General features: G+C 49.9%; 1 protein-coding gene across 6 annotated transcripts in view; it reads left to right on the top strand.

Moving 5' to 3' along the window:
- TNFRSF8 (TNF receptor superfamily member 8) overlaps positions 1 to 15,795 on the top strand; it is a 78,672-nt gene that overhangs the window by 43,570 nt on the left and 19,307 nt on the right. For all 6 annotated transcript variants that reach the window (XM_054452386.2, XM_054452404.2, XM_054452379.2 and 3 more), the window contains 5 exons: positions 1,665 to 1,755; positions 2,140 to 2,303; positions 4,006 to 4,122; positions 7,747 to 7,899; positions 15,442 to 15,535. In XM_054452386.2, coding sequence (XP_054308361.1) covers positions 1,665 to 1,755; positions 2,140 to 2,303; positions 4,006 to 4,122; positions 7,747 to 7,899; positions 15,442 to 15,535 — 619 coding nt within the window. The remainder of the gene's footprint in view (positions 1 to 1,664; positions 1,756 to 2,139; positions 2,304 to 4,005; positions 4,123 to 7,746; positions 7,900 to 15,441; positions 15,536 to 15,795) is intronic.

Below are 15,795 nucleotides of genomic sequence, written 5' to 3'. Positions count from 1 at the left end.
GGGAGGTAAATTGCCCGCAGAGACAGAGCAGGAAATGTCTAAGCTTAGGTGTCGTCACTCCACCACGCCACAGAACATGAGAGGTCAGCATTGCTTGCGCTCACGTGACTCCACGGAAACCTTCAGAGCGAAGTCCCACACATACAGGCCACCAGTTGTTTTTTTTTTTTTTTTTGTGATGGAGCCTCGATCTGTCACCCAGACTAGAGTGCAATGGCGTGATCTCAGCTCACTGCAACCTCTGCCTCCCGGGTTCAAGTGATTCTCCTGCCTCAGCCTCCCGAGTAGCTGGGATTACAGGTACCTGCCACCATGCCCGGCTAATTTTTTGTAATTTTAGTAGAGATGGGGTTTCACTATGTTGGCCAGGCTGGTCTCGAACTCCTGACCTCATGATCCGCCCGCCTCGGCCTCCCAAAGTGTTGGGATTACAGGTGTGAGCCACCATGCCTGGCGACAATACGGGTCACCTTCTAAGTGATGGGACAGGAGTCCAGTTGGGGGTAAGGACATAGTATTTACCATATGTCATGCAGTGTGATGGGCACCTCACGCGCACTCTTCTGTTTATCCTGACAACAGCCTGGTGAAGAGTGTATGATTATAATCATTTGACTGGGCTGGGCATGGTGGCTCATGCCCGTAATCCTAGCACTTTGGGAGGCTGAGGAGGGTGGGTGGATCACCTGAGGTCAGGAGTTCGAGACCAGCCTGGCCAACATGGCGAAACCCCATCTCTACTAAAAATACAAAAATTAGCCGGGCGTAGTTGTGGGTGCCTGTAATCCCAGCTACTCGGGAGGCTGAGGCGGGAGAATTGCTTGAACCTGGGAGGCAGAGGTTGCAGTGAGCCGAGACTGCATCACTGTACTCCTCCAGCCTGGGCGACAGAGCAAGACTCTGTCTCAAATAAGTAAATAAGTAAGTAAGTAAATAAAATTGACTTTCCTGGCACAGTTAGGACATAGCAGGCAAACTCAGGGGCACTGGATGGACGATGTGTATGTTTTCTTCTCCACTCTGCTTCCGTCCAGCATTCTTCAGGACTCCTTGGATTGCAAGTAGCAAAATCCCCAATTTTTTAGCACATGTAGCTTAAAAGTCTGGGGATAGCTCTGAGAAGCTTCAGGCATGGCTGGATCCAGGGCTCCATCTTGCCCCATCTCTCACCTCTATTTCCCTCTCTGTTGGTTCGTCGGCAAGATACTTACTAGCAGCTCTGCCCAGCGCCAGTGGGAAGACAGCTTCCCTTTCTTACATTTTTAATATCCAAAACGAAAACCTTTAAATCCCAAACCAGAATCTTTAAATTCTACCTCACAGGCTTGGGTCACATGTCTGTCCCTGAACTGGCTCATCGTGGCCAGAGGAATGGAATGGATTGATTGGTCCAGCCTGGTCTCATGGCCACTCGGGAAAGGGGGTTCAGTCGGTCCCAACCCCTAACCACAGATGCAGAGATCAGAGGGAGAGTAATTCCCCAGGGAAAGGTAGGCTGCTTTACTCCGAAGGGGAATGGGTGCCAGGCAGGTGCCACCTCCAGATGACTGCTGCGTTTTCCAAGGGCCCCATCTCCGACTCTGGCCTGTGGTAGTGAAGGGTGTATTCTGGGAGACTTTGGGTCCCCAACACTGATTCTGAAGGCACTGCTGTCCCCCCTGCAGGCACGGCGCAGAAGAACACAGTCTGTGAGCCGGCTTCCCCAGGGGTCAGCCCTGCCTGTGCCAGCCCAGAGAACTGCAAGGAACCCTCCAGGTGACTCCCTGGCTCTGCCTCCTCCTCTTCCCCCAAGCTGGCTTTCAGACGAGGCTGCCCCACCCCACAGGACACCCATGGTACAACTGGGCTGGGGGTGTAAGCGGGATTCAGCCCATGGTGTCAGGACTTCGGGGTGCCTCTCTGCCAAGCCCCTCAGATCATTTGAGGCCCTAGGGTGTGCCCAGCCCTGCCCTGAGCACATAGGAGACTCACAGGGCTTAGAAAACACAGGCCTTGCTCCCAGGAGCTTACAGTGGGCCTGCCAGAGGCGGTGGGCTGAGGGCCTGGGACCCCATCTCTGTGGAAACTGTTATTCGTGAGCACAGGCCTCCCTTGCCCCATTGGCAGAATTATCAGTCCCATCTCTGGCTTCTTCCCCAGTGGCACCATCCCCCAGGCCAAGCCCACCCCGCTGTCCCCAGCAACCTCCAGTGCCAGCACCATGCCTCTAAGAGGGGGCACCCGCCTCGCCCAGGAAGCTGCTTCTAAACTGACGAGGGCTCCCGACTCTCCCTCCTCTGTGGGAAGGCCTAGTTCAGATCCAGGTAATTTCCCCATGAAGCTGTGGGTCATCTCCCTGGAGTGTCCAATTGGTGGATGGCCCATGAATGGGGGTGTTTGGAGCAGGCGGGCACTGATCTGTTGTCTTTTCCTGGTGGGGAGAGAAGACAGTGGTAAGGTATGATCTAGGGCTGAAAGCATCGAGGGGCAGAGGTAGACACCAGAGAGCTCATTCATTTGCCAGCAATGCAGAGGGCCTGCCTTGTGCTGGGCACCAGTGCCCCATCTCTCTCTCTATTTCCCTCTATGTTGGTTTGTCAGAGGGAAATGAGTCCCACTCTGCTGTTGTGACACTTGGGACTCAGCTGGCCAGCCTCTGCACGTGTCCCTCTGATGCCCTCCTGGTCCCCATGGCGAAGGGTCGACCCTCAGTCATTTTTCTTTTTCTTTTTTTTTGAGATGGAGTTTCGCTCATGTTGCCCAGGCTGGAGTGCAATAGTGCAATCTCGGCTCACTGCAACCTCCACATGCTGGGTTCAAGCGATTCTCCTGCCTCAGCCTCCTGAGTAGCTGGGATTACAGGTGCACACCACCACGCCTGGCTAATTTTGTATTTTTAGTAGAGATGGGATTTCACCATGTTGGTCAGGCTGGTCTCGAACTCCCGACCTCAGGTGATCCGCCCACCGCAGCCTCCCAAAGTGCTGGGATTACAGGCGTGAGCCACCATGCCCAGCCTAGTCCCTTTTTATTACTGAATAGCCCTCCATGGCGTAGATATGCCGTGCTCTGTTTATCCAGTTTTTGGATATTTGGATTGTTTCTGCCTTTGGCTATAATGAAGAATGAAAAATACATCCTTGTGTGCATGTGCTTTCCTTTTTCTTGGGTCGGTTTTGTAAAAAAAAAAAAAAATGGATTTGTGGGACTTCTAACAATTTTGGGTTGGAGCTCTTTTCCGATAGTTGTACCTTCTCCTGCTCCATGGCTTTGCTTATTCTCTCTATGATGTCTTTTCTTTGTTTGTGGTTTGTTTTTTTGAGGTGAGTCTTGCTCTGTCACCCAGGCTGGAGTGCAGTGTCGTGATCTCGGCTCACTGCAACCTCCGCCTCCTGGGTTCAAGCAATTCTCCTGCCTCAGCCTCCCGAGTAGCTGGGATTACAGGCGCCTGCCACCACACTTGGCTACTTTTTTTTTTTTTTTTTTTTTGTAGAGATGGGGTTTCAACATCTCTACTAAAGGCTGGTCACAAACTCCTGGTCTCAAGTAATCCACCCGCCTCAGCCTCCCAAAGTGCTGGGATTACAGATGTGAGCCACCGCGCCCGGCCGACACGGGTCTTTAAAAGAGGGAGATAGGAGGCACCCAGCCCCTCCCCGCCCAATACCATTCTGAACAGGAGTTACGCTAGTGTGCTGAGCTTTCAGGGAAGCTGTTCCCAAAGTTTTGAGCATGGGAGTGACAGAGCGATGAGACAGGGTTGGGGGAAGCTGTGGCACGGTGGCCTCAGGAGGAAGAATGGGCAGGGGCTGGTTGCCGGGCAGTGAGTACCCTCCTCTCGTGTGGAATGCACGCAGCATTCCTGTCCTCTCTGAGCCTCAGGACTCCCTCTGAAAGGCTGGACTGAGCTGACGTGTGGAGTTTGGGAGCTGGCCATGGTGAGGGATGGGGGGCTTCAGGGTTTGGTGGGGAGTGAGGCCTTTGCCAAGGCGGCCTGGCCTGCAGCTTCTCTGCTTCTTTCACCAGGTCTGTCCCCAACACAGCCATGCCCACAGGGGTCTGGTGACTGCAGGAAGCAGTGTGAGCCCGACTACTACCTGGACGAGGCCGGCCGCTGCACGGCCTGCGTGAGCTGTTCTCGAGGTAAGGGCCTCGTCCCTCCCTGGGCCTCAGTTTACCCCTCTGCATTTTTGAACTGTGAACTTCCAGTAACTCCCTGTCATGTTTGTGGGTTTTTGATGGGGGTCGCCTCTTTTCAGAGGGCTTCCACTGGCATATTATTTCCTTCCAGGAAGCGTTTGTGAATCACCCACCTGTTCCAAACTCGGCTCATGAATGTTTGTAACTACTCTGTGATTCAAGGATTGTGATCATTTCCCTTTTACAGAGGAGGAAACGAAAGCTTTGGGAAATCAGGGAACTTCCAAGGGCTGCGAGCTGGAGTTTGAACCCAGACAAGTGCCACCAGGTTCCAGGTTCTCGTCCACTCCACTCGCTGCCCCTATGAGCCACTTCTTTTTTTTTTTTTTTTTTCCCAGACAGGGTCTCACTCCTTCACCCAGGCTGCAGTGCGGTGGTGTGATCATAGCTCCCTGCAGCTGCGACCTCCCAGGATCACGTGATCCTTTTGCCTCAGCCTTTCAAGTGGCTGGGACTATAGGCACACACCACCATGCCTGGCTAATTCAAAACTTTTTTTTTCATAGAGATGGGGGTCTCACTATGTTGCCCAGGCTGTTCTAGAACTCCTGGACTCAAATGGTCCTCCCACCTTGGCGTCCCAAAGCGCTGGGATTATAGGCGTGAGCCACCACGCCTGGCCTGCGAGCTGCTTTGACGAGCACTTACTGAGCGCGCAGGCACAGCACGATGTGGGTATGGGGCTTCCCTGTGCCCAGCCCATCACAACCTCCCAGCGCCAGCAGCACCCCGAGGGTCATGTGGGCGGGGGGTGTTGCTCAGGCCACAGGCTGCTGTGACTGTTAGAGGCCCTGGCTATTCACGGAGGCCACTGGGAATGTGTGAGTCTGTCTCCTTGTCCAGAGCTGCTTTTGGGCAGCAAAGCAGAGCGAAGGGTCGGGGAGGCCAAAAAGAACCACAGACACCATTTGTTGTCATTGGAGGTCTCTGTCCTAGTTACTAAGGCTGCAAAGCAAATTTTCTTAAAACTTAGTCGTGAAAACAAACCATTCTTTGTACTCACAGATTCTGTGAGTCAGAATTCAGACAGGGCACTGCGGGGACAGCTTGTCTCTGCTCCACAATGTCTGGGGTCTTAGCTGGAAAGCCCAAAAGCTGCGGATCAGGATCCTCTGAAGTCTCATTCATTCACCTGCCTTGGGGTTGATGTCGGCTCCTGGCTGCAGGCTTGGTTCCTTTCCATGTCGGCCTCTTCGTGTCCCCCCTGGTGGCTGGGTTCTAAAGGCGAGGTCTTTTTCTCTTTTTTTCTTTTTTTGTATTTTTAGTAGAGACGGGGTTTCACCATGTTGGCCAGGCTGGTCCCAAACTCCTGGCCTCAAGTGATCCGCCCGCCTCAGCCTCCCAAAGTGTTGGAATTACAAGCATGAGCCATTGCCCCCGGCCATAAAAGTCTTGAGAGAGAGAGAGACAGACAGAAAGAGAGAGCGAGAGAGGGACAGAAAGAGAGAGAAAGAGACAGAGAGAGACAGAGGCAGCAGCCACCCCTCCTTTTATGACCAGGCCTCAGAAGTCACACAGAACTTCTACCACTTTCTGTTTGTTGAGGCAACCACAAATGTCACTTGAGACCGAGGGAAGGAAAACAGTTGTACTTCTTGAGGGGTAAGTGGCAAAGGCTCTGGAAGGGCCAGAAACATCACTGTAGCCATGTTTTGGGAAAATACAGTCTGCTACAACCACCTTGTGGACATATGGAGAAAGAGGAGTTGGCTCTGGGCCCAGTAATTCCTTCAGCTCTCCTAACTAAAGCCCTACGAGGCAGTGGAGTGGCGTATTAGTAGCTAAAGGCATGAGCTTTAGAACCCGAGTGCCGGCTTCAGATCCCGCCTCTCCCACTTGATAGCCTATAACCTCAAGCAGGTTTCCTAACCTCTCTGTGCCTCAGTTTCCTCTGCTGCAAAATGGGCATAGTAGTATCCATCTCAGAGAACTGTGTAAGAATTAAATACATGAGCCGGGTGTGGTGACTCACGCCTGTAATCCCAGCACTTTGGGAGGCCGAGGCGGGTGGATCACAAGGTCAGGAGATCGAGACCATCCTGGCTAACACGGTGAAACTCCGTCTCTACTAAAAATAGAAAAATTAGCCGGGCGCGGTGGTGGGCGCCTGTAGTCCCAGCTACTCGGGAGGCTGAGGCAGGAGAATGGCGTGAACCTGGGAGGCAGAGCTTGTAGTGAGCCGAGATCATGCCACTGCACCCCAGCCTGGGCAACAGAGCAAGACTCCGTCTCAAAAAAAAAAAAAAAAAAAGAATTAAATACATGATTGTAGGTTAATCTGGGTAGAGTGCTGAGACTACTGTCTCACACATACTCAGTTATCTTAAGAGCTATAATAATAATGATAATAGCTGCCATTGTCCTAAATGGTTTCATTCATTGCTGAGCTCACGCACACCCTCTGCACAAATTCCCCAAATCCTGCCCAGTTCCCTTGCTCTGGAGGCTGTAAGAAGAGACTGTCCAGCCTTTATCATTATCATGCTGGGTCTCTAAGTGTCCTGCTGATAGGGATCTACTCTTGAAGAGAAGTTGCATTTGCCTAATCTACTGATACAGTCATTCTGTATTTACCTCTAAGTGGAGCGTTGCAAAATATTCCCGAACACATACAAATGCATTATTACACTTATTAAAAATAATACCTTTAACATGTTATTTTTTTGCTTTTGGAGAAAATCTTTTTTTTTTTTTTTTTTTTAATAGATGGAGTCTCATTCTGTCACCCAGGCTGGAGTGCAGTGGCACTATCTTGGCTCACTGCAACCTCTGCCTCCCGGGTTCAAGTGATTCTCCTGCCTCAGCCTCTTGAGTAGCTGGGATTACAGGCGAGCGCCACCAGGCCTGGCTAATTTTTGTATTTTTAGTAGAGACGGGGTTTCACCATGTTGGTCAGGCTGGTCTCGAACTCCTGACCTTGTGATCTGCCTGCCTCGGCCTCCCAAAGTGCTGGGATTACAGTCGTGAGCCACCATGCCTGGCCAAAAAATCTTTTTATTATTAAAAATTTCAAACATATTCAGATGTAGAGTGAGTCAGAGATAGCTGTGTACTATCACACAGCTTTAAACGGTTATGGCGTCATGGCCAGTCTCGGCTCCTCTGACCCGTGCCCACTCACCCCGTCCCCTGGAGGACTTTCTTTTAACAGCTTTATGGAGAGGTAGTGGGCATATGGTAAAGTGCATAGATTAAAGGGTGCGATCTGATAAGTTTTAACAAATGCATGCAGCTGAGCAACCAGCCATCCCCCTCTAAAAGTTACCTCGGGTTGCTTGTCACCATTTCCCACCCCCTGCTTATACTCACCATGCAATAGCTTGCATTTTCTAGAATTTCATTTAAATGCGACATACAGAATACCCTCCCTTTTTGCCTGCCTTCTTTCACCCTGCAGAATTATTTTGAGCATGCTGGGAGAGGTGCTCAACGGCATAGCCAGACGAGCATTTATTTTCTTGTTGGATGACCTTTGGACAACTGCTTCTCTGTCTTTCTGGGGGCTCTCTGGACCCCCTGCCCTTACCATCCTGATCTTTCTCCATGATCCTCATCTGTGTCCCTTAGATGACCTTGTGGAGAAGACGCCATGTGCATGGAACTCCTCCCGCGTCTGCGAATGTCGACCTGGCATGATCTGTGCCACATCAGCCACCAACTCCTGTGCCCGCTGTGTCCCCTACCCAATCTGTGCAGCAGAGATGGTCACCAAGCCCCAGGGTAAGCAGTTCCCACCCCAGGCCTCGACCACGGGGTGGAGTCTGTGCCCCACTGTTGTGCCTCTCCCCACCAACAGCCAGGGGTGGGGGCAAATGACCTACACCCTCGGCTGTTCATTAGGTCAGGTTTGGGTCCTGGTTATCCTTTGAGTAGTCAGACCCAGTGAATGGAATGATAAAATCCAGTTTTATCATTTTGGTAAGAGATTCTGTTGATTAAAAAAAAAATTCTTCCAGAAATTATTGGGCTGGTAAAATCTTTTTTTTTTTTTGAGATGGAGTTTCGCTCTTGTTGCCCAGGCTGGAGTGCAATGGCGCAATCTCGGCTTACCGCAACCTGCACCTCCTGGGTTCAAGCAATTCTCTTGCCTCAGCCTCCTGAGTAGCTGGGGTTACAAGCATTCACCACCACAGCCGGCTAATGTTGTATTTTTAGAAGAGATGAGGTTTCTCCATGTTGGTCAGGCTGGTCTCGAACTCCCGACCTCAGGTGATCCGCCCACCTTGGCCTCTCAAAGTGCTGGGATTATAGGCCTGAGCCACCATGCCCAGCCCTGGGCTGGTAAAATCTTGACCTGTTTGCAAGGCTGTTTTATTGACTTTGAGAGATGAATATCAAGTTTCTGAAGAGGTTTCTAACAGGATGGTTGGCTTTACCAGTGTGCAGGAAACTAAAACCCTGACAGTTTTTTGTTGTTGTTGTTTTTTGTTTTTTAAGGGCTTTGAGAATTTTAACAAATTTCCAGGTGGTTTAAAACAGATGGAAGAGTGGTGACAAAACCAAGGGGAATGGCCAGGCGTGGTGGCTCACGCCTGTGATCCCAGCACTTTGGGAGGCTGAGGCAGGTGGATCACTTGAGGTCAGGAGTTCAAGACCAGCCTGACCAACATGGCAAAACCCCGTCTCTACTAAAAATACACAAATTAGCTGGGTGTGGTGGTGGGCACCATAGTCCCAGCTACTCAGGAGGTTGAGGCAGGGGAATCGCTTGAACCCGGGAGGCATAGGTTGCAGTGACCCGAGATTGCACCACTGCCCTCCAGCCTGGGTGAGAGGGCGAAACTCTGCCTAAAAAAGAAAAAAAACCAAGTGGAGGAAAGGTCACCCAATGTGACTCTGTGAGGGCTGCCGGAGAAGTGAGGGGTGACTTTCTTCTAGGACCACCAGAGAGGCTCTGGGCTTGGAAGAGGCAGGCGGATGAAGAGCGGGAGGGAAGTGGAGAGGTGTGAGGTGTAGTGGCCTGTGACTACTAAATCTTCAAACACAACTTCAGAATGTATTACAGTGGCATGGCATGGCCACTGACAAGTTTGCACAGATGATGCCTGAGTTTTTAGTCCCCAGTATTGTCTTTTTTTTTGAGACGGAGTCTCGCTGTCTTGCCCAGGCTGGCGTGCAATGGTGCGATTTCAGCTCACTGCAACCTCCATCTCCCAGGTTCAGGCAATTCTCCTGTCTTAGCATCCCGAGTAGCTGGGATTACAGGCACCCGCCACCACACCCAGCTAATTTTTGTATTTTTAGTAGAGACAGGGTTTTGCCATGTTGGCCAGGCTGGTCTGGGACTCCTGACCTCAAGTGATATGCCCGCCTCCACATCCCAAAGTGCTGGGATTACAGGCATGAGCCATAGTGCCTGGCCAACAATCGTCTTTTTGAGTCAGAATGTTGAAGGAATATCCGGGGAAAGTTCGGGCCACTAGTGGGATGCTGTCACTCTGTTTGTAAAGCCCTCTTTACTTGGGTATTTGAAAGTGTACCTCGCAACAGGCTAGCCACACCCCATCACCCTGAAATGGAGGCTGCCAGCTCACACTCTCCGCCCATGGGCCCAGAGTTCCCTAGCCGACTTCCTACTCAGGGAAGAGACCCGTTGCAAACAGGACATACTAACACAGCAGAAGAAACCGTCCCTGCTCAGTGACTGGAATATTCAGTAGAGTCCTTAGGATTTTATTTTGTTTGTGTAAATATATGGGGTACAAGTGTAATTTTGTTACATGCTTAGATTGGGTGGTGAACTCAGGACGTTTAGGGTACCTATCACCCGAATAGCATACATTGTACTTCTTAAATAATTTCTCATGGTCCACCCACCTACACCTCCCACCCTGTCACCCCTCTAAGTCTCTATTGCCTTTTATTCCACTCTCCACCTCCGTGTGGACACAGTATTTCACTCCCGCTTAGAAGTGAGAACATGCAGTATTTGTCTTTCTGTGTCTGAATGTCTGCACTTAAGAATATGGCCTTCAGTTCCATCCATGTTGCTGCAAAGGACTTGATTTCTTTCCTCATGATGGCTGAGTAGTATTCAATTGTGTATAGATGCCACATTTATCTATTGGTGAATGCAGCATAACCTCCCCCCCTTTTTCTTTTTGAGACAAAGTCTCACTCTGTTGCCCAGGCTGGAGTGCAGTGGCATGGTCTCGGCTCATGGCAACCTCTGCCTCCTGGGTTTGAGCTATTCTTGTGCCTCAGCCTCCCAAGTAGCTGGGATTACAGGTGCGCACCACCACGCCCGGCTAATTTTTGTATTTTTAGTAGAGACAGGGTTTCACCACATTGGCCAGGCTGGTCTCGAACTCCTGACCCCAGGTGATCTGCCTGCCTCAGCCTCCCAAAGTGCTGGGATTACCGGCGTGAGCCACCACACCCGGCCAAGCATAACCCTTTTAAAATAAATATGAATGAACAGAGACTTATAAGGAAAACAAGCCCTACGAAGGAGAATAAAAAGATACGAAACCAGAAATTCTTACCACACATGAAGCTATGATAAATCCAGGAATAGAAGAGTACTTAGCAACATTAAATTCGTGTCTGCAGAAAAATTCACGAACTCGTTACATCCATAATGTAGGCACAGAATGCTATGAAAAAGGAACAATATGGGATCAGAGGACAAGAAAAGGCTTTTTAGAAAGTGTGCTTGTGATCAGCCCATCGTCTCTAAGTTCTCCATTCACCTCCATCCCTGCCCTGCGATCAACGACTGGGCTCCGCCTTTCTCCTCTATAGGGAGCATGCAGTTAAGTCTTGCCAGCAGAGGGCGCTAGAGGGCCATTGCAGGAGGAAGGAGGCTTCTGGTTGCATTTTTTTTTTGTTTGTTTCGTTTTTGTTTTTGTTTGTTTGTTTTTTTGAGACAGAGTCTCACTCTGTCGCCCAGGCTGGAGTGCAGTGATGCGATCTTGGCTCACCGCAACCTCCACCTCCCGGCTTCAAGCAGTTTTCCTGCCTCAGCCTCCTGAGTAGCTGGGATTACAGGCGCGCACCACCATGCCTGGCTAATTTTTGTATTTTTAGTAGAGACAGGGTTTCACCATGATGGTCAGGCTGGTCTCGAACTCCTGACCTGGTGATCTGCCTGCCTCGGCCTCCCAAAAGTGCTGGGATTACCGGCATGAGCCACTGCGCCCGGCCATTTGTTTCTTCTTGCTCCTGCTGCCTGGCCTGGTGACCACCTTGATGTGGCTCTCCCAATGCAGACATTGGCATGTGCCAGGCCTCATGTCTGCAAGTGTCCTGACTCCCTGATTCCCTTTGTGCATCCCCCACCAGCCACAGGTCTTTGGCACTCCAAAGTGCTCCAGGCATCTTCCCCACAGTGGCAGCCCCAATTTCTCTGTGCACCTGACCAGAAGCATAGACATCAGGTCAAAAGGACCTACCAAGAGCAAAGCAGGATCAATGGAAATTACCCACGCTACATGTAATAGATGCACCACCATGATTTTATCTACCTGCCAGTTGATGGCATTTGGGTTGTTTCCAGTTTAGGGCTATTATGAATGAAAACAGCTGTGGATATTCTTTTTTTTTTTTCTAACATGTATGAATTTATCTTATACCTTTTATTATTATTATTATTTTTAGAGACAGGGTCTCACTCTGTGTTCCAGGCTGGAGTGCAGTGGCATGATCTTGGCTCACTGCAGCATTGAACTCCTGGGCTCAGGCGATCCTCCCACCTCAGCCTCCCACAGTGCTGAGATTACTGGCATGAGCCACCATGACTGGCCGATTCTTGTACAAGTCTTTGGGCGGATGTATATTTTCATTTTTCATGGGTAAATACCTAGGAGGAGTGGCTAGGTCATTGTGCTGGTCACGTAGTCAGAATGTTTTTGAGGACTAGTCAAAGCTGGATACCTCTGGTCTGATACAACCCCTTCATTTTACACCCAGAGAGAAGCACAGGGCCGAACCTAGAGCCGGAATGCAGGAATCCCAAGGGTCAGCCCAGAGTACTTTCCACTGGAAGACACCACCCACCCACCTCCTTCTTAGTTCTGAACCTAGAATTTACCCAGCTAAATTACGGTCACCTCAGCTAAATTACAATCAAGTTTGAAGGCAGCATAAAAACATTTTCAGACATAAAAGGTCCAGAAAGCTTTTCTTCCTATATCCTCTCCTAGGAAGTGATTTGAAGATGTAATTCAGCTAAGTGAGGGGGCAAAAAAGAAAAACAACAAGAAGCCATGGAATCTAGAGACCAGCACTCCATCCTAGCAGAGCAAGGAAGGGAAGTCCCAGAATGAAGTGGTATAGACCAGTTGAGCCAGATCAGAGCAGGAAAATGGAAGGAAGGCTCCGAGGAAGTGTTCCCAGGAATAGAAGAGAGAATTGTAGTAAATTTCATGATTAGTAGAGTTGAAAAGCCTGAGGATATGGTGAGGGCACACTATCCTTTTATCAACAAGAAAAAGAAAGGCAATTGAAAACTCCAGGGAAAAGAAAAAACTGACAAGATATATACAGTCCAAATATGAAGGTGAAATTTCACCTGATTTTAAGCGATTGCTGGATGTACAAAAAGAGAATCTGTTTGGCCTTGATGCTGAGACGATTCTTTAAGTGGCCTAAGAACTGGGTGTTTGGATTTAAAGAGAAGTATATCCATCTGGTAAATAATATATTTTTTTAGTTCTTAAATGGAGGCTGAGTAGGCAGGTTCTTTTCTTCTCTTCCAGTAGGCCATTACCAGAGAACACAGGCAGACTAACTAGGGGCTAGACAATGCCTTCTCCTCACCTTCAAATCCAAAGAGGAGGAAAAGGGGAGGATCACTAACTCAGGGAGGAAGAAGGAAAGTTACAAGTGAGGTATAGTATATTCAGAGAGGGGATGAGAGGCACCCAAGGGATACTAGGTCCCCCCCTTCTGCACATACAGGAGGGACAGCAGATCTGTCGCTGGATTTCAGCAGGTGTTTCAGCAGCAGCTGAGACCATGGGCCTGTCTAGTTACATCAGGCTGCCTTGGAGAGAGGGCAGGGGGCTTTCTCCTCATGATGCTAACTGGGAATAGCCACAGTTAATGGGTTTGAGCATCAGAGCTCCAGTCCGCTCAAAGTAAGTGTTCACTGAAACCCAATGACATTTCAAACACTGATTCAAATACTGATTAATGAATATGTAGGAACTATCATAACATGTCGCATCATCTTCCCCATAGTCTCCAGCCTCCAGGCTCCAGCTAATTCAGGTAAGAGTCCAGTGACCTTCCCCAAAGAGGGGGGTTCCTCAGAACCCTACAATCCAAGAAATAAATTAATCCTGGCTTTACTTTTTTGTCTATTTGAGGAAAAATCTGAAAGGTGTCATGAACACTTTGTAGAGGGGAGATGTGGGTATGTGTGTGGGGTTGCTTTGTACCACATCAAAAAGGGGTGCCTCCACCAGGGCTCTGGGGGAGGAGAGGTGTAGTGACTGAGCATAACCCGCTTCTAATGTGGGCCAAATTCTCCTGCCCCAGAAAAGCAGGAAGTTTTGAAGAAGGTGCCCACTCCCCAGGCAGGAGGCAGTGCCGTCCAGAGGAGAGTGCTCTGGGCTGGAACTTGCCATCTCTGTTTCCTGGCTCTAGCTCCAGCCCTGTGTCTCTCTCCATCTGTAAAACAAGGTGGCTGGGTCAGACCAGTGGTGGCCAGCTTTGAACTGCCCTTCAGAGACATTCCGTCTGGCCAGCATAGCAATCCAGCCACCCTTCCTAGGCACTCAAGAGGAATGAAATTATATGTTCACACAGAGGCACGCACAAGAATACTCATAGCTGCCTTGTTCGTCATAGTTCAAACTGGAAACAACCCAAATGTCCATCAACTAGGGAATGGGTATGTAAACAGTGGTTCATCTGTACAACAGAACGCCATTTGGCAACAGAAAGGAATGAACCTGAATGACTATCAAAAACATTATGCAGAGTGAAAGAAGCCAGACCCCAAAGAGTACATACTGCGTGATTCTGTCGACATGAAATTCTGGAACAGATACACTCCTCTATAGTGACATAAAGCAGATCAGTGGTTGCCTGGATCTGGAGGTGGGGGCAGAGTGAGTGAGGAGGGGCACTAGGGAACCTTTTGAATGTTCTGTATTTTTATTGGAGTTAGTTACCTTTGTCAGAACTCATCAGGCTGTACACACTTAGGGACATTTTCTTTTTTTATTTTTACTTATTTAAAAATAGAGACAGGGTCTTGCTATGTTGCTCAGGCTGGTTTCGAACTCCTGAGCTCAAGTGATCCGCCCGCTTCAGCCTCCCAAAGTGCTGGGATTACAGGTGAGAGCCACCCTACCCTGCCAGGGGATACTTTCTTGTATATAAATTTTGCCTTAGGCTGGGCGTGGTGGCTCACGCCTATGATTCCAGCACTTTGGGAGGCTGAGGTGGGCGGATCACCTGAGGTCAGGAGTTTGATACCAGCCTGGTCAACATGGTGAAACCCTGTTTCTACTAAAAATACAAAAATTAGCTGGGCATGTTGGCAGGCGCCTGTAATCTCAGCTATTCAGGAGGCTGAGGCAGGAGAATCACTTGAATCCGGGAGGCAGAAGTTGCAGTGAGCCGAGATCGTGCCACTGCACTCCAGTCTGGGCAGCAGAGGAAGACTCAATCTCAAAAAATTAAAAATAAATAAATAAATAATTCCTTAATAAAGTTGATTTAAAAGAAAAAAACTTTAAAAATTGAGGCTGTATTTAAACATTAGGAGATTTCAGGTTTCCCTTAAAAACAAAAGGTCTAGCGTCACTGTGCCACCTTCCTGGGTGACCACAGCTGTTAGAGATAAGTAGCAACTTCTCCACTTTGTTTTATTTATTTTGAGTCTTGCTCTGTTGCCCAGGCTGGAGTGCAGTGGCATGATCTCAGCTCACTGCAGCCTCCACCTCCCCGGTTCAAACGATTCTCCTGCCTCAGCCTCCTGAGTAGCTAGGATTACAGGTGTGTGCCACCACACCTAGCTAATTTTTGTGTTTTTAGTAGAGATGGGGTTTCACCATGTTGGCCAGGCTGGTCTTGAACTCCTGACCTCAAGTGGTCCTCCTGCCTCAGCCTCCCAAAATGCTGTGATTACAGGTGTGAGCCACTGTGCCTGGCCAGCTTTTCCACTTTGATCTTTTGAAACACAAATCTGGCTGCCTTAGCTCCCACGGTGCTGCCTCGCTGGAAGCCACCAGTCCCTACTGGTTAACTCTTTCCTGGAGACACCAGTCTCCTTGGTGCTGGTTCTCAGATGTTACCTCCCCTCTGCAGATATGGCTGAGAAGGACACCACCTTTGAGGTGCCACCCCTGGGGACCCAGCCTGACTGCAACCCCACCCCAGAGAATGGCGAGGCGCCTGCCAGGTGACTCCCCCGCCCCTTCTCTCTGTTTGGCTGCTGTGGAAGGGAGCTGTCCCTGCCATGCCCAGGGGATGCCTGGGAGGCAGCTGGGCTGGGGGTGGAGGTGGGGCCTGGGCTGCTCTTTTGTTAAATATGTGCCCATCTCTGTGCTGACACCATTGGAAAGCCAGAAGGCCGTGAAACCCAGTCCCTGCCCTCAAAATGCCTGGCAGAGACTCGGGGCAGAGGATCTAGGGGCCCAGGCTCTGGCTGCACAGTCTCTA

Source organism: Pongo pygmaeus, chromosome 1 (assembly GCF_028885625.2).
Source record: "Pongo pygmaeus isolate AG05252 chromosome 1, NHGRI_mPonPyg2-v2.0_pri, whole genome shotgun sequence".
NCBI lineage: Eukaryota > Metazoa > Chordata > Mammalia > Primates > Hominidae > Pongo > Pongo pygmaeus.
This window is presented reverse-complemented; position numbering and strand designations above follow the sequence as displayed.